The sequence below is a fragment of the Heteronotia binoei genome, chromosome 10, assembly GCF_032191835.1.
Source record: "Heteronotia binoei isolate CCM8104 ecotype False Entrance Well chromosome 10, APGP_CSIRO_Hbin_v1, whole genome shotgun sequence".
In the NCBI taxonomy this organism is placed as follows: domain Eukaryota; kingdom Metazoa; phylum Chordata; class Lepidosauria; order Squamata; family Gekkonidae; genus Heteronotia; species Heteronotia binoei.
Window position 1 is genome coordinate 92089079 of NC_083232.1, and position 24254 is coordinate 92113332.

The following is a 24254-nucleotide window of genomic DNA, read 5'->3' on the forward strand; positions in this document are numbered from 1 at the left end:
GGGCTTCTCTTATGTTCTTATGTGACACAGAGTGTTGGACTGGATGGGCCATTGGCCTGATCCAACAGGGCTTCTCTTATGTGACACAGAGTGTTGGATTGGTTGAGCCATTGGCCTGATCCAACATGGCTTCACTTATGTTCTTATGTCTGAGCCGTCTGGTTTCCAAACACCTCCCATGTGCCTTAAGCTTCTACCCCACTGGTGGACCTCTTGACGGCACTTGGTTTTTTTGGCAACTGTGTGACACAGAGTGTTGGATTGGATGGGCCATTGGCCTGATCCAACATGGCTTCACTTATGTTTGAGCCGGCTGGTTTCCAAACACCTCCCATGCGCCTAAAGCTTCTACCCCACTGGTGGACCTCTTGATGGCACTTGGTTTTTTTGGCCACTGTGTGACACTGTGTGACACAGAGTGTTGGACTGGACAGGCCATTGGCTTCTCTTATGTTCTTATGTCCCAACACATGAAGCTGCCTTATACTGAGTTGGATCCTTGGTCTGCTAGTCAGTACTGTCTCCTTTCCAGGGTTTCAGTCAGAGGTCTTCTACTCACACCTACTATCTGTTCCTTTAAAATTCCAATGTCAGGCAGTGAACTTGAGATCGTCTGGTTGCAAAGTAGATGCTTTATCCTGCCCGCGCAATTTTTGAAACCTTGAGAAGACAGAGATAATTCAGGAAATTCCTTGCTGTTTGGGCGCGTTCGTCCGATTGTGATTCAGCTGTTATAGTCTTCTGCAGACCACAAAGACTGATTCACACATTATGGAATACACAGGTCAAATTGAGGGGCCCCACACTGCGTAACAGCCAGGTGTGAGTTGTAGGGTTTTCACAGTTTTTACATACATGGTACCTGATTTGAACTGGAACTTGGGCACACATGGAGAATAAATTTTTGCCCTCTTCCTCATACTGTTCCCCTGACCTAAAGTGCCCCAGGGCCATTTGTCCTGTGGGAGGGATCTGAGAGAACACAAAGGTTGCCCCAAAAGGCCAAGCGGCGCCCCCAACTCGAGACAACAGTGCTGAGTGAAGGCTGAATCATCTTCTCCACACACACCAGGGCTTTTTTTTTTTAGCAGGAACTCCTTTGCATATTAGGCCACACACCCCTAATGTAGCCAATCCTTCAAGAGCTTACAGGGCTCTTCTTCTTACAGGGCCTCCTGTAAGCTCTTGGATGATTGGCTGCATCAGGGGGGCGTAGCGTAATATGCAAAGGAGTTCCTGCTGCAAAAGAAGCCCTGACACCCAACATTGTCCCAGTCTAAGTTGGGGCACCTGTGCAAGGGTAGGGGCTGCTCACCCATCTTGAGTACTCTGTAATTTGTGCATCGGCCAACATGACGTCTCCTCTGTTCCCCTACAAATTCTTTGCAGATGTATTAAATAAAACTCACAATGACTGAAAGTATTGACAAAACTGCTTTACTTTTTTTTCCAAATATAGCCCAGTTGTGATGATGCATTTGCAGAGAGCCCTTCTAATGAGCAGAGTGCTTTACAATCTTTCGCACTCATTCTCTCGACAAACCAGTATTGTGATTTATTCCTTTTTGCGAGACGAATATTCCAGATAACAGCTGTCTAAACCACAGTGTATTATGCAGACAAATCTTGGTTTGGGTTAATTTTTCAAATTTCCAAAAAATGTTCTCTGGTTCTTATAGCCCATGCTAAAAGCAACCCAGTTGTTAAATACTTCTTTTGCATGTGCGTGTTTTTAAAATGTCGGTCTTTTTGTTTGTTTATTACTGCAGCACAATTTTGCTTGCAGCTCTATCAGGAAATTTTACAATCTCCTAACGGGGCTTTGATTTGGACCTTCCTCAAGCCACTGTTGCATGGAAAGATACTGTATACTCCCAATACAAAGAATATTAATTTGGTGATGCAAAAGGTAAGGACACCTGCATGATAATGACTCTCATGTTTCTGATTGCATTTATGTACACAAATGCTGTCCAGTTGCGACTGACTGATGATCCTAGCAAGGGACTTTTAAAGCAAGGGAGAAGCAGAGGTGATTTGCCATTGCCTTCCTCTGCAGAGTCTTCCTTGGTGGTCTCCCACTCAAGACTTATGGTGAGCCCAGTAAGGGGCTTTCAAGGCAAATGAGAAGCAGAGGTGGTTTGCCATTGCTTTCCTCTGCAGAGTCTTCCTTGGTGGTCTCCCACCCAAGACTTATGGCAAGCCCAGCAAGGGGCTTTCAAAGCAAGGGAAAACCAGAGGTGGTTGGCCATTGCCTTCTTCTGCAGAGTCTTCTTTGGTGATCTCCCGTCCAAATACCGACCATGGTTCGCTTCTGAAATCCGATGCAATTGGTCTATACCCTGTCACCTTCTCTCTGCCTGAGTGCGTCTCCTCCACTATTCTTATTGGCCTGTGTGCATATTGTATTTACTTTTCTTTTTCAAAAAAAAGGGACAATTATTTTGTGTCAACTGTAAATTGTTGGAAATCCTGGGGCAACTTGGCCACCTCTTCAGTCTCTTGAAACCCTCTTTTACCAATTAGCTGGCCGACCCAAACGTCTGTCTCCTCGCTAGCTGCTCCCGAACAGGCAAACTGTCCCTCTCCTGCCCCCACTATAGCAATTGGGTTATGTGGAACCCAAGATCTGTCCCTGGAAACAGCATCTTCCATGTTATACGTTGGGTGCTATGTTTTTCTTCACGGCGTATACATGATGTTCAAGTAAAACATATCCTGGTGGTTACTGAAGTGAGTTTCTTAGACACTTAGGGGCGGTTTTTTTTGTAGCAGGAACTCCTTTGCCTATTAGGCCACATATTAGGGCTACCAAGTTCCCAGGCCGTGTGGGGGTTCTCCTACCCTGGAGGTTCCCAACCTGCTGGCTTCCATTGGGCCGGCGGGGGGATTCTCCCTCGATGTTGCCGGCATGATGACGTCGCTCAAAAGCGACGTCATCACGCCAGCGACGTTGCACATACCATAGAGTTTTCTTTCCCACATTGCTAGAGCGTCTGGGAAGACCATAGAATTTTGCCAGAAGCTCTTAGAGCAGCCGGTGCGGAATGTCGCCGGCTCAATTATGTCATTTCCGAATGATGTCGTTGCACAGCACACACAAAGTACGTGCAAAAACATTCCCCTGCCAGAGGCTTCAGGGGACTTGGCAGCCCTACCGCACATCCCTGATCTAATTTAATTTTTGGATTTATATCCTGCCCTATCCTGCAAGCGGGCCCGGGGGGGGCTCACAACAGTAAAATCAAACAGAGTTAAAATAATATCATAAAAGCAAGCATTACAAAACCAGGAGCTGCACGATAAACCATCTTACAGATGTAGGCGGCAAAACTACCCAACAGCATGAGACTGATGAATATAAATACCTTAATGGTGAAATGCGGCGTGTGTGTGTGTGGGGCGGGGGGAGTGATGACTTTCAAAGGAGACCCGCTGGATTAATGAAAAACCCGATGGAAGCGCTCCATCTTACAGGTCCTGTGAAACCTCATTCCACCAGGTAGGGGTCCAGACCAAAAAAGGTCCTTGTTGAATTCAACCAGGCATCCTTAGGACCAGGGACTATGAGAAGATGTAGCCAATCCTCCAAGATCTTACAGGGCTCTTCGTACAGGGCCTACTATAAACTCCAGGAGGATTAGCAATGTCAGGCGTGCGTGGCCTAATATGCAAAGGAGTTCTTGCTGCAAAAAAAAAGTGATGTCATGGAGAAGGAGGGGGAGGTCAAAGGCTGAAATGGAACCTCCATGTTCAAAGGCTGTGTATGTTGGAACACCAGTTTTTTGGGGTTCATAGTGAGGGCAGTTGCACCCTTTGTACAATGTTTGTTGGGTTCTCAAAAACGTCTGGTTAGCCACCATAAAAAATGGAATGCTGGAATAGATGGATGCCAAGGTCAGAATTTGCCTAGGGCACCAAAAAAACCTTGGGCGAGCTGTGGATCATCAGAACTTTTTTTGTAGCAGGAACTCCTTTGCATATTAGGCCACACACCCCTGATGTAGCCAATCCTCCCGGAGCTTACAGTAGGCCCTGGACTAAGAGCCCTGTAAGGAATTGGAGGATTGGCTACATCAGGGGCATGTGGCCTAATATGCAAATGAGTTTCTGCTACCAAAAAAGCCCTGGTCACCAGTGTTCCCTCTAAGCTGAGTTAGCGTGAGCTAGCTCACAGATTTTTAGCCTCCAGCTCACGCCTTTTTGTCTTCGCTCAGCAAGGATGACCCCAGAGCAAATGAATTTATGCAATAGCTCCAACTTTAATGCCAGTAGCTTACATCTTTAATACCAGTAGCTCATAAAGTGGAATTTTCGCTCACAAGACTCTGCAGCTTAGAAGGGAAATTGCTAGTCACCATAACAAGTACATTTGGACTTGTGGGTCACCATACCGAAAGGTTGAGAACCACTGTTGTAGAGAAGGTATAGAGAGTTGCATATGTGTGTGTGAAGAAACTCTATTGTGCTTCCTATTCTCCAGTCCTCTGTGCACCAAGGAAACAAATCTTTGGGGGTCAAAATTTCATGTGCTTTTGTTACATCCGTACTTCTGTTTTCCTTTTGGGGTTTTTTTGACACACCAAAGTGCCAATTAAATGATGAATACTGGAAGTACTTGGTGATATTTTCCAATTAATTTCTGGCGAGGGAGGGCGTCTAACTCAGCTTCCTGCACGAAAGCTTCAAACAAAGACCTTAGCTGTGCTGACAGGTTGTCTCTACTCAGTCATCTTAGTGGAGTTGAAGGAGTTTTAAAAACTTTGGGATGATAAAAGGATGCGACTCTTTTATTCGCAGAGCTACAAACTCTCAGAGCTGTAACAGTTTAGACAGATGGCTTTTTTTTTCTTTTTTAAAGAGAAAAATGCAACCCCCCTGTGTACAAAATGACATGCTCTGAAAGAGTGATGTCTGGAATAATGTGCCGCGGACATTTTCCTCCGGATTATTTTGTCAATTAGCATGCTCAGACCGCTACCTTAAAAGGAAGGATGGCAGGAAAGATAAATCTTTTAAAAGAAGTTTCAGCCCTATGAGGATTATTGATGCATATATATTTATTATATTTGGACTTGAAACAATTCATTGCATCGGTCATACTGAATTTTTAAAAGCATCCTCGAACCTGTGAGCGATGAAAACTTCAAAAACTACAGTTTATTTATTTATTTATTTATGATTTATATCCCGCCCTTCCCACAAGTGGCTCAGGGCGGCTCCCAACCATTAGTCATACATAAAATTAAACAAGTATTTAAATATATAAACAATTAAAACATTTAAAACAGTTAAAACCTTAAAACCATTAAACATTACAAAAATATGTATAACAGGAGTCTGGCAAAGCTACATTTAGTTTCTCTTCTCAGCTAGGTGTAGGCTAGCCGGAAGAGGGTTCTCTTACAGGCCCTGCGGAACTGAACAAGGTCCCGCAGGGCCCTCACCTCCTCCGGCAGCTGATTCCACCATGTAGGGGCCATAACAGAGAAGGCCCTGTCCCTAGTGGATTTTAGGCGGGCTTCTTTTGGCCCAGGGATAGCGAGAAGATTTTGGGTTCCCGATCTCAGTACTCTCTGAGGAACGTGTGGGGAGAGACGGTCCTTCAGGTAGGCAGGTCCCAGGTTTCCCACCCAATGATAGCTTTAAATGTTCTTGGCGGTCCGATGAGGTCACATCGCGTTTTTGAATGATGTAGGTAGATATATGTTTTCTCTTTCTTCTTTGCATTCAGATTATGACATATCAGTTGCTGGATGAAGAAACAGATAATAATGGTCGTATGAGTTAGCGTATTAGAAATCTGATTGTTTTTCAAATCTGACCTTTTTGTAATTTCTAATGCATGTTATTTCGTTATTCAAGATCCCTTCATTCAATGTGATTAATTCAATAGGTTGGGAAACACGGGAAAGTTTAGGTTAGATTTTCCTTCCTCCTCGGTTTGATGAACGGACTTCATTTGTATTAATGAGCACGAAGCAAGGCTGTAATGATATTCGTTGTTATTTCTCAACAATGGCAACGAATACTAGATCTGCTAACAAACAGAATTTCTTAGCAGAGGAAGGTTTCCAACCTTAAATGAGATTCAAGAGATGTTTCGGAGAAAATGTATATGTTGGATGTTATCCTGAAAAAAAAAAGTTAAATAAGATATTACTCGTTTAGTGGATGAGGCAGAGAAAAAAAAATAGAGTGAGAGATGATGATGATGATGATATTGGATTTATATCCTGCCCTCCACGCCGAATCTCAGAGTCTCCGAGCGGCTCACAATCTCCTTTATCTTCCTCCCCCACAACAGACACCCTGTGAGGTGGGTGGGGCTGAGAGGGCTCTCACAGCAGCTGCCTTTTCAAGGACAACCTCTGCCAGAGCTATGGCTGACCCAAGGCCATTCCAGCAGCTGCAAAGAGGAGGAGTGGGGAATCAAACCCGGTTCTTGCAGATAAGAGTCCGCACACTTAACCACTACACCAAACTGGCTATATAGAAATAGAGCAAATGTACATCCAGGGCTTGAATTCAGCAGGAGCTCACAGGAGCACAGCTCTTGAACCTCCAGCCGGGGTTTGCATGCAGTGGGGATAGGGCTGCCAACCCCCAGGTGGGGCCAGGAGATCCCTTGGTTTGGAGGCCCTCTCCCTGTTTCAGGGTCATCTGAAAGCGGGGGGGGGGGGGGAAACATCTGCTGGGCACTCCATTATTCCCTATTCAGACCGATTCCCATAGGGAATAATGGAGAATTGATCCACGGGGATCTGGGGGGAGCTGTTTTTTGAGGTAGAGGCACCATATTTGCAGCATAGCATCTGGTACCTCTCCTCAAAATACCCTCCAAGTTTTAAAATGATTGGACCAGGAGATCCAGTTCTATGAGCCCCAAAAGAAGGTGCCCTTACCCTTCATTATTTCCAATTGAGGGAAGACATTTCAAAGGTGTGAGGTCTCTTAAAATGTGATGGCCAGAACTCCCTTTGGAGTTCAGTGATGCTTGTCACACCCTTGCTCCTGGCTCCACCCCCAGATGCTTCTTGAATTGGACTTGGCAGCTCAAAGTGGGGAGTTGTCCCCCTGCGGCACACAGAGCAAATGCAAATGAGATATGCTACTGAGCTCTTGCACCTTCCCCCCTACAAAAAGACCCCTGTGTACATCCATATTTGTAAAGAACAGAATGCTGGATTTAGGTTTGTCCCAAAGGGATAGGCCATAATACTTTGGTCACTGTGGCAACTGCAGTGTCCTGTCTAGTTTCACTGGGGAGCCAGATGCCTTGTTGTGGGGCATCTCTTGCCTGCTTGTTTGCATGAGGAAGGAGACGAGGAAGCAAGTCACCCTGATGGATTAGTATGTGACGCTTCCCCCATCTTTCCTCATGCTCTTCCCTGCACCCAACCATGAACAACCTACCAAACCTCAAAACTGTTCTTCTCATCAAGTAAATCACTCAATAATTACCTATTTTTGCATTATTTGTTCTGCTTCTAATTCTTGGGAGAAGCAAGGGATATTGATCAGGAAATTAGAACGCGGCCTAGCTGATTCCACCAATATTTCCATCTCACTCACCTTTTCACATAGCACCCACAGTGGCAAACTGAGATATTTTATCCCACAACACTAGCTGCCTCTGATACATTTGGGATAGTGAACATTAATTTAATGTTTCTTTGTCAGAACGAGCTTTTTGCCTGGCTACTTACCAACTGTGTCTTTCTTGAGGAAATGACTGTCAACGTTCAAATATTCATATATTAGTTGATGAGGCACAGCATTCCATATTGATATTTTGGTAAACATCTTTTGCTTTCTCCTTGGCAAAAGAACTGGTGGAAAGCTAGCGATGAAAGCCAAATGTGAGCTGTTCTTGAACAGTCATTTCTGGCAGGTTTTAAAAAACGTGTATGTGGATGGAGTACATCAATTAAGAGTACTCAGCTATAAGTGAATACATTTAGTTATATAGCTGCACATCAAGGTCTAAGCTAAGCCTTCAGAAATTTTCTTTGGCTTTAAAAGCCAGCTCCGGAATTTAGAAGCCAGGCCCACATTTCAGCCCTCAGGGTCATGTATGTTTGGAGCCAGTTTGGTGTAGTGATTAAGTGCGCGGACTCTTATCTGGGAGAACCGGGTTTGATTCCCCGCTCCTTCACTTGCACCTGCTGGAATGGCCTTGTGTCAGCCATGGCTCTGGCAAAGGTTGTCCTTGAAAGGGCAGCTGCTGGGCAGCACCTCCCAAGGTGCCTGTTGTGGGGGAGGAAGATAAAGGAGATTGTGAGCCGCTCTGAGACTCTTCAGAGTGGAGGGCAGGATATAAATCCAATATCTTTTCTCTTTCTTTCTTTCTTTCTTTCTTTCTTTCTTTCTTTCTTTCTTTCTTTCTTTCTTTCTTTCTTTCTTTCTTTCTTTCTTTCTTTCTTTCTTTCTTTCTTTCTTTCTTTCTTTCTTTCTTTCTTTCTTTCTTTCTTTCTTGCCAGTTTGGTGTTGGAGAGCCAGTTTGATGTAATGGTTAAGTGTGAGGACTCTTATCTGGGAGAACCGGGTTTGATTCCCCACTCCTCCACTTGCAACTGCTGGCATGGCCTTGGGTCAGCCATAGCTCTGGCAGAGGTTGTCCTTGAAAGGGCAGCTGCTGTGAGAGCCCTCTCAGCCCCACCCACCTCACAGGGTGTCTGTTGTGGGGGAGGAAGATAAAGGAGATTGTGAGCCACTCTGAGATTCGGAGTGGAGGGTGGGATATAAATCCAATATTGTCTTCTTCTTCTTGCTTTCTAATTATTGCTACTACAATCAGGGCTTCTTTTTGAGCAGGAACGCAAAGGAATGCAGTTCCAGCTGGCTTGGCCAAGGCTCCGACTCAAAAAAAGGCCTCTGGCAAAGGGAAGGCAGTAGGCAGCCATGCGCTCCTAGATGCGCTCTCCATCCTTTCTGCCGCCTCCAGCTTCCAATGGGCTTGTGAAGAGAGTGAGAGCCACAGAACCACCCATGAGCACCCTCTCCCAGGAGAAGCTGGGCCAGCCGCTGCCTACTCCACCGCATGTGGCTCTCTATCCCTGGTCGTGTGTGAAACAAGGTCTCTCATTGGGCTGTGTGAGAACACACATCCATGAAATGCAGCAGATGGCACTGTAGTGTTCTGTGTCAATATGCACAAAGTAACCTACTGAATGGGTAACACCATTTCTCTTTAAAATAATATGCAACCTTAATTAGTTTGGTGTGGTGATTAAGTGTACGGACTCTTATCTGGGAGAACCAGATCTGATTCCCCATTCCTCCACTTGCAGCTGCTGGGATGGCCTTGGGTCAGCCATAGCTCTGGCAGAGTTGTCCTTGAAAGGGCAGCTGCTGTGAGAGCCCTCTCAGCCCCACCCACCTCACAGGGTCTGTTGTGGGGGAGGAAGATAAAGGAGAGTGTGAGCCACTCTGAGACTCTGAGATTTGGAGTGGAGGGTGGGATATAAATCCAATATCTTCTGTCTTCTCCTTCTTCTTCTGAAAATCAGTGTGTTGATGCCTGAGAACTGGATGATAGCATACATAATACTATTTTTGAGAATGATTGTGAGAGGACCGCAAATCATGCAGGCCATTTCACCTAAAGTTTGTTGCCAATAAGTTGTTAGAAAGCAGTACTTAATTCAATTTAATTGGTAGGAAATGGTCTTTAAGTGCTTAAAGGCTTTACCAACAATAACGTTATTCGGTATATAGAAAACAGGCCCCGGAGGGAAAGAATCCCATCCCATGCCTTCTGCATAAAGAAAATCTCTCACATCAGTTTTCTTTTAAGTCCCTGTGGGTATAGTTGAGTCAGAACATACAAAAGGAAGAACTTCACATAAGGTACAATTTATGGAATTCGCTGTCTAAAGTGTGTGAAGAAGGTACTCGATCAGACAGCCTTGGGTCAGCCATAGAGAAGGGTCGGGTATAAATCTGCAGTCATCTTCTTCTTTAAGAGGGAGCTATACAGATTTGTGGAGGCTACTTTGTGGCATTGGGCTGTCGTGTTGGAGGGGTTTTAGGGATACCTTGGACCATCGAAAAGACGAATGCGTGTGTTCTCGGTCAAACCCAGCCTGAACTCACCCTTGAAGTGACTAAATTGAGGCTACTGTACTTTGGACGCATTACGAGAAGACAAGACTCACTGGAAAAGGCAGCAATGCTTCTAAAAGTTGAAGGCGGCAGGAAAAGGGGCTGATTCAATGAAGAAAGCCGCAGCCCTCCGTTTGCAAGACCTGTTAACAATGGGATGTTTCGCAGGTCAATAATGTATAGAGCCACCATAAGTTAGACAGCGCACAGCGCACACGCTCTGTTAGCCGTGATGCTTAAATCAAACTTCTGCACGTCGAGGGACAATTGCCCAGGTTGATATTATTCAGTTTAGTATTTCGTTTTCCTTTGTAGGCTAATCGGACATTTGGCTTTGTCGCGGACTTGAAAACATATTCGGAGGCTTGGCTTCGGATGACAGAACTCGTGAAACACAGTGAAAACTTCCTGATGGTCAGCCAGCTGCAGGTTAGTGAATTTGAAAGAACTGTGCTCGGGCAACGCAGTTTCACCCCTTGCCGTAATGTACGGACAGTTGGAACGCGAGTGGTGCTGGATGGGGGCAAGCTCTACTGCAAATGTTAAGGGGAAGTTTGATGTTTCCCTTTCCACAGAAAGCGGGGTTGCCCAGTCCCCCGCAGCCTTTGCGCACGTGGAGCGATGACATCACTCGCCGGCCGCTTTAGGAGCTCTGGGAAAACTCTATGGTCTAGCAATTTGGGAGGGGGAACTCTATGGTACAATAGGCTGCAGAGTCTTGTGAGCAAAAATTCTACTTTGTGAGCTACTGGCATGAAAGTTGTGAGCTCCTGGCCTTAATCAGATGTGAGCGCCTGCATAAATTAGTGTGCTCTGGGGTCCTCCTTCCTGAGCGAAGACAAAAAGGTGCGAGCTGAAGGCTAAAAACCTGTAAGCTAGCACACGCTAACTCAGCTTAGAGGAAACACTGCCCCTGATGTAGCCAATCCTCCAAGAGCTTACAGTAGAGATTGTGCAGGCATGGTAGAGGGCCTGATTCTTTAAGAGACATCTTATTAGGTTGCCCGTTGCTGATTTCCCACCACCACTATTGGATTACACCACTTTTTTCAACCCCTAATTTTGCAATAAAGAAGTGGACAGAATTCTTGCTAGCTGGCAAATGTCCCTCAATCGCTGAGCAGGTGGCAGAGTTCATGGTTCTAGCAGTGAAAGAGAGAGGAACCAAAAGCGGTAGAGCTACCAGATAGGGGACAACTTTGCTCTATCCTTTTGATAAAGGAGAGCCAGTTTGGTGTAGTGATGAAGTGTGCAGACTCTTATCTGGGAGAACCGGGTTTGATTCCCCACTCCTCCACTTGCACCTGCTAGCATGGCCTTGGGTCAGCCATAGCTCTGGCAAAGGTTGTCCTTGAAAGGGCAGCTGCTGTGAGATCCCTCTCAGCCCCACCCACCTCACAGGGTCTCTGTTGTGGGGGAGGAAGGTAAAGGAGATTGTGAACTGCTCTGAGACTCTTCGGAGTGGAGGGTGGGATATAAATCCAATATCTTCTTCATCTTCTTCTTGATTAAGCCTTGACTGTAACTATATTCTTTAAGTTGTTTATACTAGAAAACTCCTGACGACTGTTTACTTCTGTTTTGGCCTGTATTTCCCTCTCTCTTTTTCCTCCTGGTTATGCCAATAAACGTCGCCTTTGATTGACTAAACTTACAGTAGACCCTGTAAGAAGAGCCCTGTAAGCTCTTGGAGGATTGGCTACATCAGTGGTGAGCGGCCTAATATGCAAAGGAGCTCCTGCTACAAAAAAGCCCTGTGGCTTAATGAGTGTACGCTTGGATTAGTTATAAATTCAACTCTCCTTCATTTAAAAAAATATACAGCTTCTGCATTTCTAATTAATGGTTCACTCTGCAGAGTCTAGAACACCCACTTTCTTAATGGTACATCTCCCTCTGCATCCTCAAATCACATCCTTTGTGCTTTGCGGACGAAATTTTAGCCTTGCTGCATTTTTCTGTCGAAGAACAGCACAGCCATCCATCTAGAGGAGCAGGAGCTGGAGTCTCTTGCATCTCTTCCGAGAATTTGTCACTCGGTTTGCGGCGTCGGCTTGAGAGTTAAAGCTCTGCGGAGCCGGGCTGCATCGATTTCACAGTGATTCGGGCTGCTGATTAGGAAGACAACTCGCCGGGGAGTGTTTGGGACCCCAGGAGAAAAAGGCCATTCCTTGGCTCTCTTCTGTGATCTAATAATTAAAAAAGCAATACAACACAATAAAACCGACAGGTGGGAAACGTACGACATACGGTCGGCTGTGCGGTCCTGGGGAGGAGCAGCACCGTTTCCCAGCCTCCTCCCTTGCCTTTAAATTTTCTGTTTTAGGAGGCACTGCAGAACACATTCATAAAGAACTTTGTGGAAAGTCAACTGGATTTGGATGTGGGCAAGCTCATGGGGAAGCTGCAGATGTATGGTAAGTACGCGCAGATGGGCACGCATGCTACACGCATCGGAAGTGACCCCTGGTCCCCCAGCAATCTAAATGTGGATCTCCCAGATTCTGTTCTGACACTGTCCCCCTGCGCTAAAAAGGTCAAGGTAGTCCCCTGTGCAAGCACCAGTCGTTTCTGACTCTGGGGTGACGTTGCTGTCACAACGTTTTCATGGCAGACTTTTTACGGGGTGGTTTGCCATTGCCTTCCCCAGTCATCTACACTTTCCCCCCAGCAAGCTGGGTACTCATTTGACCAACCTCGGAAGGAAGGAAGGCTGAGTCAACCTGAGCCGGCTACCTGAACCCAGCTTCCACCAGGATCGAACTCAGGTTGTGAGCAGAGAGTTCAGACTGCATCTTTACCACTCTGCACCAGGGGGCTCTGCACCAGTCCCACTGCACTAGGCTGAGGCTAATTATCAAATGCTGGCTGCACATTGAACCATTCAGAGAATGTTTGAAGATGCAGGGCTTTTTTAGTAGCAGGGGCTCCTTTGCATATTAGGCCACACCCCCTGACGTAGCCAATCCTCCAAGAGCTTACAGGGCTCTTAGTACAGGGCCGACTGTAACCTCTGGGAGGATTGGCTGCATCGGGTGTGTGGCCTAATATGCAAAGGAGTTCCTGCTACAAAAAAGCCCTGCCACCTCCACTGGTTCTAGCCCAGTCCTTCCGATATTACAAAGCCAGTCTTCCACCACCTTCCCAGGGAAATTGACCCTGTGGTTCATTGCTGGGGAAACTGAGGCTGCCAACAGACCGGCACTTGGGGTCGACTCAGAGATGCCTCTGAGATTGACCAACCCCCCCCCCTCCAGATAGCAACATCTGCTGCCCGCCCCATCCCGTACTCATCCTGTCCTCCAGGCCGATCCACCTGGCTCAAAAAGTGGTGCCTTTTCGCTGGGGCACCTCTGAGGCGCCTCCCGGCTGTCTGGAAGGTTGGGAAGCACCTGAAGAGTGCTCGGGGAACCACGAACGGGACGCGTGAGCATTCCAGGTGCTCCCTGGGTGCCCACAGCCTGCCCCTTTTTCAAGCAGCATCCGGAAGCTCCGGGACACTCTATTTCCAGCCAGATTTATTTGGGGTGGCTTTAAGCCACCCCAAACCAGCCGCCTGGTATCACCCTGAGAGTCGCAAAACATCAATACCGTCCATTTTCCTTACCCTTCTCAGAGACGGCGATAGAGAAAATGCTTAACAACTCAGCAACAGAACAGATCAGCCTGCTGGCCCAGTTCATGGGCAACCTCTCCTCCTGCCTGCTGCTGGACCGTTTCCAGCCTGTTGAGTCCGTGGAGAAACTGGAGGCGAAAGCTCACGAGCTCATGCAACAAAACAATTTCTTGGCCAGTAAGTACCAGCGGGAGAAAATGCTCAAGATTTCAGCAATGCTTTTTCTCTTGTTTCTCGGCAAGACCGAATACTTAGGTCTTCTTGGCAGCAAAAGCAGGATTAGAAACACTGGCGTCTATGCAAACTTATTGGCAAATTAGAAATAGCGTCTGCTGAATTTTGCGTTAATAAGATTGTACTGCTAACTGTAAACCTAGGTAAAAAATTATTTAGGTATAAACTCAACAGAATTCCCTTGTAGAGAGATCCAGGTGGGCAGCCGTGTTGGTCTGAAGCAGTAGAACAAAGCAGGGATCAAGTATCACCTTTAAGACCAACAAAGTTGTATTCAGAATGTAAGCATTCGTGGGTTAGAAGCACACTTCATCAGACAATAGGATGGAACGGCAAGCAGTCCTAAATATAAAGAAAGTGGGCAGTGAATTAGTATACAGAATCATGGAAATGTTTTTTAGCAGATTAAAAAAAAATCACAGGTTGGGATCTGATGATTGTTAGTTTCTGTTGACTGGGCTGAAACAACAATGAAGGCAATATAAGTCAGAATAGCAGATTGATGTCTATGTCATTAGGTATCCTGGGTGTGAAGAATCCCCTTGTGTGCCTGTTTGTAAAATCGCAAAGGGATTTGTAGCCTATTGGAACAGACCAAAGAACCATACAGAATAAATTAGATGTTTGAGATCCGCAAGACAAGAAGCTCAGATGTTTGAGAGCTTCAAGGAAGGCAAGCAGGCAGGCAAATAGATATGGAGAGGAGGGGGAAAGAAAGCAACTTTAACTTGAAATGCCTTCTCCAAGCTGCCAGCTGGCTTGGCAAAGTGATTTAAAGAGAGAAATGCCTTCTCCAAGCCAGCCAGCGGGGTGGGGGTGGGGGTTGAGACCCACACAATATGTGTAAAGGAGCCACACGTTGCTCTCAAGCCACAGATTGGCCACCCCTGTGCTAGAGCATCAGCAGCAGTGTGCTGTTGTCAGTGCTGGTGGTGCTGAAAGTGAGATCAGCATGTCGGGATGCTGGCAATCCCTCCCCATTTCACCCCCATTTTTCTCCCACTGCACAGCTAAGCAGCAGGAAGATACGTGGCTTTTTTGTAGCAGGAATTCCTTTGCCTATTAGGCCACACCCCTCTGATGCAGCCAGTCCTCCTGGAGCTTGCAGTAGGCCCTGTACTAAAAGCCCTGTAAACTCTTGGAGGACTGGCTACATCAGGAGGGTGTGGCTTAATATGCAAAGGAGTTCTTGCTACAAAAAAAAAAAAGCCCTGGCAAGAAGTTTCTGCTCGGGGTGAAAAATTCCCCATATTCAGTAGGGAAATGGCAAGCCTGCCTAGAAAGGTCACTGTTACATTCACATGTCTCCTAAAACTGTTAAAATTTTTGGAGAAGTAAAAAAAAAAATTGGCAGGCGAACATCTCGTTCCCCCTCTCTCTAGTACTAAATTAACCCCTGCAGAGTATACAAGAAGCCTGTCTATTCAGAGTAAAAACTGCCGTCCCCAAAGCATTCAGCATAATAAGAAATGAACCCACGGCATGCAAATGATATTAATTTGAGAGCTGCCCTTTCCCAGTTATTAAGGCATTGTCATCTTCATCTCTCACGACAGGTGTTATATTTGATGCCTCTGACACCAAGAGGGGTGGAGCGGATATTGTTCAGGAGCTCCCCAAGCACGTCTCGTATACCATTCGAACGAGTATCCTGCACAGCCTGAGGACAGACCTGATCAAGAATCCAGCCTGGAAATCCCACCCTCAGAACTTGCCGGCGGACGGTTTCAAGTATAACCACGTCTTCATCCCTTTGCAAGATATGATCGAGAGGGCCATCGTTTCAGTGCACACTGGGGTAGACGCGCTGGATGCCGGGATACAAGTTCAAGCTATGCCGTATCCGTGCCATACCAGCGATCTGTAAGTAGTCTGCTTACTTTGAATTGAGAGCTGTTTTTGATGTTTCGAGTGACCGGGGCTCTTTTTTTGATAGAAAAAGGCTAGCATGAACTTTTTTGCATATTAGGCCAACCCCCCTGACATCACCATTGTTTCACACAGGGCTTTTTCTACAAACAGGAACTCATTTGCATGTTAGGCCAAACCCCCTGACATTACCATTGTTTCATACTGGGCTTTTCTGTAGGAAAAGACCAGCAGGAACACATTTACATATTAGGCCACGCCCCTGACATCACCATTGTTTCGCACAGGGCTTTTTTGTAGGAAAGGACCAGCAGGAACATATTTGCATATTAGACCACACCCCCGACATCACCATGTTTTGCACAGGGCTTTTTTGTAGGAAAGGACCAGCAGGAACATATTTGCATATTAGACCACACCCCCGACATCACCATTGTTTCGCACAGGGCTTTTTTGTAGGAAAAGACCAGCAGGAACATATTTGCATATTAGGCCACACCCTCGACATCACCATTGTTTCATACAGGGCTTTTCTGTAGGAAAAGACCAGCAGGAACACATTTACATATTAGGCCACACACCCCGACATCACCATTGTTTCGCACAGGGCTTTTTTGTAGGAAAGGACCAGCAGGAACACATTTACATATTAGGCCACACCCCCAACATCACCATTGTTTCGCACAGGGCTTTTTTGTAGGAAAGGACCAGCAGGAACACATTTACATATTAGGCCACACCCCCAACATCACCATTGTTTCGCACAGGGCTTTTTTGTAGGAAAGGACCAGCAGGAACATATTTGCATATTAGGCCACACCCCCGACATCACCATTGTTTCGCCCAGGGCTTTTTGTAGGAAAGGACCAGCAGGAACATATTTGCATATTAGACCACACCCCCGACATCACCATTGTTTCGCACAGGACTTTTTTGTAGGAAAGGACCAGCAGGAACATATTTGCATATTAGGCCACACCCCCGACATCACCATTGTTTCGCACAGGGCTTTTTTGTAGGAAAGGACCAGCAGGAACACATTTACATATTAGGCCACACCCCCAACATCACCATTGTTTCGCACAGGGCTTTTTTGTAGGAAAGGACCAGCAGGAACATATTTGCATATTAGGCCACACCCCCGACATCACCATTGTTTCGCACAGGGCTTTTTTGTAGGAAAGGACAAGCAGGAACATATTTGCATATTAGACCACACCCCCGACATCACCATTGTTTCGCACAGGGCTTTTGTGTAGGAAAGGACCAGCAGGAACATATTTGCATATTAGGCCACACCCCCAACATCACCATTGTTTCGCACAGGGCTTTTTTGTAGGAAAGGACAAGCAGGAACATATTTGCATATTAAACCACACCCCCGACATCACCATTGTTTCACACAGGGCTTTTGTGTAGGAAAGGACCAGCAGGAACATATTTGCATATTAGGCCACACCCCCGACATCACCATTGTTTCGCACAGGGCTTTTTTGTAGGAAAGGACCAGCAGGAACATATTTGCATATTAGACCACACCCCCGACATCACCATTGTTTCGCACAGGGCTTTTGTGTAGGAAAGGACCAGCAGGAACATATTTGCATATTAGGCCACACCCCCGACATCACCATTGTTTCGCACAGGGCTTTTTTGTAGGAAAGGACCAGCAGGAACATATTTGCATATTAGGCCACACCCCCGACATCACCATTGTTTCGCACAGGGCTTTTTTGTAGGAAAGGACCAGCAGGAACATATTTGCATATTAGACCACACCCCCGACATCACCATTGTTTCGCACAGGACTTTTTTGTAGGAAAGGACCAGCAGGAACATATTTGCATATTAGGCCACACCCCCGACATCACCATTGTTTCGCACAGGGCTTTTTTGTAGGAAAAGACCAGCAGGAACATATTTGCATATTAGACCACACCCCCGACATCACCATTGTTTCGCACAGGGCTTTTTTGTAGGAAAGGACAAGCAGGAACACATTTACATATTAGGCCACACCCCCAACATCACCATTGTTTCACACAGGGCTTTTTTGTAGGAAAGGACCAGCAGGAACACATTTACATATTAGACCACACCCCCGACATCACCATTATTTTGCACAGGGCTTTTGTGTAGGAAAGGACCAGCAGGAACATATTTGCATATTAGGCCACACCCCTTGACATCACCATTGTTTCACACAGGGCTTTTTTGTAGGAAAAGACCAGCAGGAACATATTTGCATATTAGGCCACACCCCTTGACATCACCATTGTTTCACACAGGGCTTTTTTGTAGGAAAAGACCAGCAGGAACACATTTACATATTAGGCCGCACACCTGACACCAAGTTGACCGGAACTGCGTTCCTATGCTTTCTGGCTCAAAAAAAAAAAAGCCCTGTGAGCAACCATCTTTCTTATATTAACTCCTCCCACAGTTCTTTGTTTTGCCCAAGGCAGGGAGAAGCATCATTCACCCAGTGCAAGGACAAAACACTGCAATTCCCTCTTTGTAATCTCACCCATCAAACAGGACTAAAGGGGATTGATGTGTTTCAAGAAAGGATGGATGTTTTTCCATCCGTCAGAGAGCTGCAGAGGCAGTTGTCAAGTCTGTCAGCATCACATGTGTGTGCGGTCGGTGAATGGCCAGCATCACGGTGTGTGGCCGGTTGACGTAGAAATCTCATACTATGCCCTGCGCAGCATTGTTGGCCAGGCCCTTGAGGTATGTTTCCATTGGGCCTCGTCTCCTTTGGCTGCTGCCCAGCGGTGCCAACCAAGTGTGGCTTCTCACCTGCTGTCTCACCTGGCAATTGCCATGCTGTCAATTAGAAAGGAGTACTTGGTTAGACTAGGACCTGGGGGACCCATGTTTAGTTTCCCTCTCTTCTATGGAGGCCAGCTGGATGACCCCTCAGTCTAACCTATGTCAAAGGATGATAACCATGAGGATAAAATGAAGGAGAGGAGAAGCCGCCTAGCATCCATTCTGGGGAGAAAAGTGGCACACATATCTAAATATGATGATCTGGCTGTCCTCAGCTAGGGCCAGGGCCTTTTCATTTCTGGCCCGAACTTGGTGGAACTTACTGCCAGATGACATCAGGGCCCTGCAGGTCCCTATGCAATTCCACAGGGCCTGTAAGGCTGATATAAGAACATAAGAGAAGCCCTGTTGGATCAGGCCAATGGCCCATCCAGTCCAACACTCTGTGTCACATAAGAACATAAGAGAAGCCATGTTGGATCAGGCCAGTGGCCCATCCAGTCCAACACTCTGTGTCACATAAGAACATAAGAGAAGCCCTGTTGGATCAGGCCAATGGCCCATCCAGTCCAACACTCTGTGTCACATAAGAACATAAGAGAAGCCCTGTTGGATCAGGCCAATGGCCCATGCAGTCCAACACTCTGTGTCACATAAGAACATAAGAGAAGCCCTGTTGGATCAGGCCAATGGCCCATCCAGTCCAACACTCTGTGTCCCATAAGAACATAAGAGAAGCCATGCTGGATCAGGCCAATGGTCCATCCAGTCCAACATTCTGTGTCACAGAAGAACATAAGAGAAGCATGTTGGATCAGGCCAGTGGCCCATCCAGTCCAACACTCTGTGTCACAGAAGAACATAAGAGAAGCCCTGTTGGATCAGGCCAATGGCCCATCCAGTCCAACACTCTGTATCACAGAAGAACATAAGAGAAGCCCTGTTGGATCAGGCCAATGGCCCATCCAGTCCAACACTCTGTGTCACACAGTGGCCAAAAAAAATAAAAACAAACCCAAGTGCCATCAAGAGGTCCACCAGTGGGGCTAGAAGCCCTTCCACTGTGCTCCCCCCCCAAACACCAGAATACAGAGCATCACTGCCCCACAGAGTTCCAACGATAAGCTGTGGCTAATAGCCACTTATGGACCTCTGCTGCATATGCTTATCCATTCCCCTCCAGAAGCTGTCTACACTTGTAGCCACCACCATCTCCCGTGGCAGTGAATTCCACATGTTAATGTCCCTTTGGGTGAAGAAGGACTTCCTTTTATCCGTTCTAACCCGACCGCTCAGCAATTTCATTGCATGCCCACAAGTTCTCGTATTGTGAGAAAGGGAGAAATGGACTTCTTTCTCTACCTTCTGTATCCCATGCATAATCTCTATCATGTCACCCCTCAGTTGACATTTCTCCAAGCTAAAGAGCCCCAAGCATTTTAACCTTTATTCATAGGGAAAGTGTCCCACCAGGCCTTTGACTGAGGGCAGCGACAGTTAGGTATCTGGCTAGCACCTTTCTTTCCAACCCCCCCCCCCCAGTTGGAGACCTCTAACAGGACACTCCTAGTAACCTCCCCCTCCCCCCCCCACAGGACACCCTGTTAGTCCAGGAAGTTGTAAGATATCCCATAGGGTGCCATCTGATTTTTTGACTTTTATAGGTTTAACTGTCAAAGATTGTATGCTGTTTTAAGTTTATATGATTCTGTAATTTTTAAGATATGAACATATGAAGCTGCCTTCTACTGAATCAGACCCTCGGTCCATCAAAGTCAGTATTGTCTACTCAAACTGGCAGCGGCTCTCCAGGGTCTCAAGCTAAGGTTTTTCACACCTATTTGCCTGGACCCTTTTAGTTGGAGATGCCAGTGCTTGAACCTGGGACTTTCTGCTTACCAAGCAGATGCTCTACCACTAAGCCACCATCCCTCCCCAAATTGTTGAACAATTGTTGTACATCGCCCAGAGCCTGGTGTAAGCTGGGATGGGGCAATCCATTAAATATTAACAATGACAATAATAAAGAAGAAGAAGATATTGGATTTATATCCCGCCCTCCACTCCGAAGAGTCTCAGAGCGGCTCACAATCTCCTTTACCTTCCTCCCCCACAACAGACACCCTGTGAGGTGGGTGGGGCTGAGAGGGCTCTCACAGCAGCTGCCCTTTCAAGGACAACCTCTGCCAGAGCTATGGCTGACCCAAGGCCATTCTAGCAGGTGCAAGTGGAGGAGTGGGGAATCAAACCCGGTTCTCCCAGATAAGAGTCCGCACACTTAACCACTACACCAAACTGGCTCTCCAAATGCATACATAAATAATGTATTGATTTTAAGGGAGCATTTTTGAATGTTTTGTGTGTGTGTATGTGCACCTGGAAGTAATGCTGACCTCTGGTGACTGACCCCTACTGGGGGCCTGGAGGATATTCAGGGAGGTGGCTGAATAAAGCCTGTTCCTGCCTTCCGACTCTGGTATTCTTTGGAGGTCTCCCATCCAAGTACTTGCCAGAGTCAACCCAGCTTAGCTTTCGAGATCTGATGAGATCGGGCTTGTCTGAGCTATCCAGGTCAGGACAATAATGTGTTGATTGATCTGTCAACCCCCAGGACCAATGTCCTTAAAACATAAAAACCACCATTGTTTATTAAAAGTATCATTTTAAAACGAAGGGAAATGGGAAACAGTGTCTTCGGTATATGCATGGCTCCTGCCGACACATCTGAAGCATACAAATAGCGGCTCATTAAGAGTAATTAATGTTTTCATCCTACTTCAAAAAGGCAGAGATATTTTTCTGCTTACAGATTCCTGAACAACATTGGTTTCTTTTTCCCGCTTATAATGATGCTGACGTGGATGGTATCTGTTGCGAGCATGGTCCGGAAACTTGTTTATGAGAGAGAAATTCATCTCGAGGAGGTACAAAATAGCTGATCTTTTTTTTTTTTTTTAATCGGTGAATTACTTTAAAGGTCTTTGCTTCTGAAGTTTCAGAAAACATGAGCTAAGATGTCCAGACAGCTTTATAAAAACCCACCCACACCCCCACAAAAAACAATAACAAGCAATTATATCACATTAGGGTTTGTAGAATCTTTCGGGATCAAGTGCCGTGTTCTACTGGAGAAAGTTTTTCTTCCAGACGTTTCGTTCTCAGCTGCAATGCCACTGAGGATGTTCTCCGCAGCTGAGAACGAAATGTCTGGAAGGAAAACTTTCTCCAGTAGAACACGGCACTTGATCCTGAAAGATTCTACAAACCCTAATGATGTTACCAGCCGTGAAAACCTGAAATCTTTGATAATTATATCACAATCTACAGCTATAGTCTTCAGCTGTAATGAGATAAACAGCCAATAGCCCTTATTTGAGTATGTCAATACAAAAAATATTATTCGGATAAAAAAGACAAGGTAGTCCCCTGTGCAAGCACCAGTCGTTTTCAACTCTGAGGTGTCGTTGCTTTCACGACGTTTTCACGGCAGACTTTTTACGGGGTGGTTTGCCATTGCCTTCCCCAGTCCTCTACACTTTCCCCCCAGCAAGCTGGGGACTCGTTTTACTGACCTTGGAAGGATGGAAGGCTGAGTTGACCTGCAGCCGGCTACCTGAACCAGCTTCCACTGGGATCGAACTCAAGTCATGAGCAGAGGGCTGACTGCAGTACTGTGGCTTTACCATTCTGCGCCACAGAGCTCTTATTATTCGAATACACTATTCTAAAAGAGAAATACATTAGAATACTGTGTGTATATACCCGGTCTGATTTTGCACTACTTGCTCGTGTCGGTGTTCAGCCGAGTCTGTTTCCCCCAGCTCAGATTTTTTTATTTCTGCACCACAGGCCCCCCTCCCCACAGTACATCCGGGGGATTGTTATCCCGGAGCATTTCCTGTCACTCTTCCTCCCATCACAGTGTTTCATCACTGAAATCTCCGCTTCCATTCTTTTTTCCGATTGGAGGCATGGTTTTGATACAACGTGACCAATTGTCAACATCCTTACAGGCTGCATTGTTTTATGCACTTGCTTTAAACCAGCATGCTGATTGGCGGCCTGGGTCACCGCCGATGTTTGAAATGCTTTGTTTTCAATTAGGTTTGAGAATTGCCATTTTTATCCCAACCTGCTACTGCAGCATGGCAGCAAATGGATGTCAGAGAGTGCTTGTAGCACTTGTAGAAATCGAAGAAGACAAAGTCCATGGGGAAATGCTGCTCTCCGTTGAAAGTTATGCTAAAAAGAGTGGGGAGAGAAGGTTTCTCTTTCAGAGAGTGCGGGAAGGAGGAAGAGCAGAGAACTGGGGGCGAGAGAGCAGGGAGCTTCCCCCCTACTCGCCTGTGTTACTGTCCTTCACCACCACAAGCTTCCTGTCTCTTTCCCCCCTCCCAGCGCCTACAGGGCACCGCTGTGCACTCCCTCCACCAGCCCTGCTGCTCTCAGCTTCCCGGGTTGCAGACATGGGAAGCTGAGAGTAGCCATACGAAGCACCAATGTGAGCTCTCCTCCGAGACTGGGCTTGGAGGAGAACTGCCTTGCTCTGAGGCTGCCTCCTCTTGCAGGGGAGACAGCCTTGGAGTGATGCAGAGTAGCCCAGCTGCCCCTTTCCCTGCCCGACACTCAGGCAGAGGAAAAAAACACCTTGCAGGGGAGGCAGCCTGGGAGCCAGGCCGAAGAGCCCCGCATTCCTTTCCCCTGCCCGAGACTCTGGCGGAGGAAAAGGGCAGCGTGCTCCCGGCTGCCTCTCTCTGTAAGGGAGGCAGCCTGGGAGCCGGGATGAAGAGCCAGGAGTGAAGCAGTGCTTAAAATTGCATCCCGACACAAATCGCCTACATTTTTTTTAAATGAAATGGCGTGTGTGTTGTGTGTGTGTTTGTGCATGGCCATGTGTTGGTTATAGCCACGGCACAGCAGTTTTTTGCAGTTGCATTGAGCACGATTTTCATTGTAGCGCAAAAGAGGATTTTTTTTAAAAAAAAGGGTTGTTGGGTTGCTGCACAACGTCACAGCAGGCATGTCAGCAAAGGAGGAGGGATGGAGGGTGTGATCAAAACACGTGCAAAAAGAGGAGTTCAGAAAACCCGGAAGAAGCTTTGCAGAACCCGGATCAAAACCCTGTTCCAGATCAGCATGTGAGAAACTCTTTCCAAACTCCGAATTACTTTGTCAGCATGCTCTGGGGGAAGTGACTGTGTAGAATCGCCCTCGGTGAGAGTGGGTTTCGCATATGTAATGAGATAAAAAACCCAATATCTCCTTACATATGCTAAACCCACTCTCACTGAGTATAGCTATATATCCACAGTATTCCAATGTATTTCTCGTTTAGAACAGTGTATCAGAACATTTTTTGTATTGACATACTCAAATAAGGGTTATTGGCTGTTTATCTCATTACATATACTTAACCCATTTTCACTGTATTTTAATGTATTATTTTTTTCTAATGGCAAACTAGAATGATTGAACAAAGCAGGAGTCAAGTCTCACCTTTAAGACCAACCAAGTTTTATTGAGAACATAAGCTTCCGTGTGTTCTCTAAGCACACTTCATCAGACGAGGGCTGAAATACATGCAGTTTGTTGATCAAGAGGACAAACTGGCTGTGATCACATGGTAAAACAGTGTGGCTTGGCCATTTGGTCT

General features: G+C 46.4%; 1 protein-coding gene across 1 annotated transcript in view; it reads left to right on the plus strand.

Moving 5' to 3' along the window:
• The window catches only part of ABCA13 (ATP binding cassette subfamily A member 13), a 388752-nt gene that overhangs the window by 127443 nt on the left and 237055 nt on the right, over positions 1 to 24254 (plus strand). Inside the window, exons 23-28 of the mRNA XM_060247734.1 lie at positions 1770 to 1909; positions 10423 to 10536; positions 12434 to 12524; positions 13724 to 13900; positions 15514 to 15820; positions 21411 to 21525. Of these exons, the coding sequence (XP_060103717.1) occupies positions 1770 to 1909; positions 10423 to 10536; positions 12434 to 12524; positions 13724 to 13900; positions 15514 to 15820; positions 21411 to 21525 (944 nt within the window). The remainder of the gene's footprint in view (positions 1 to 1769; positions 1910 to 10422; positions 10537 to 12433; positions 12525 to 13723; positions 13901 to 15513; positions 15821 to 21410; positions 21526 to 24254) is intronic.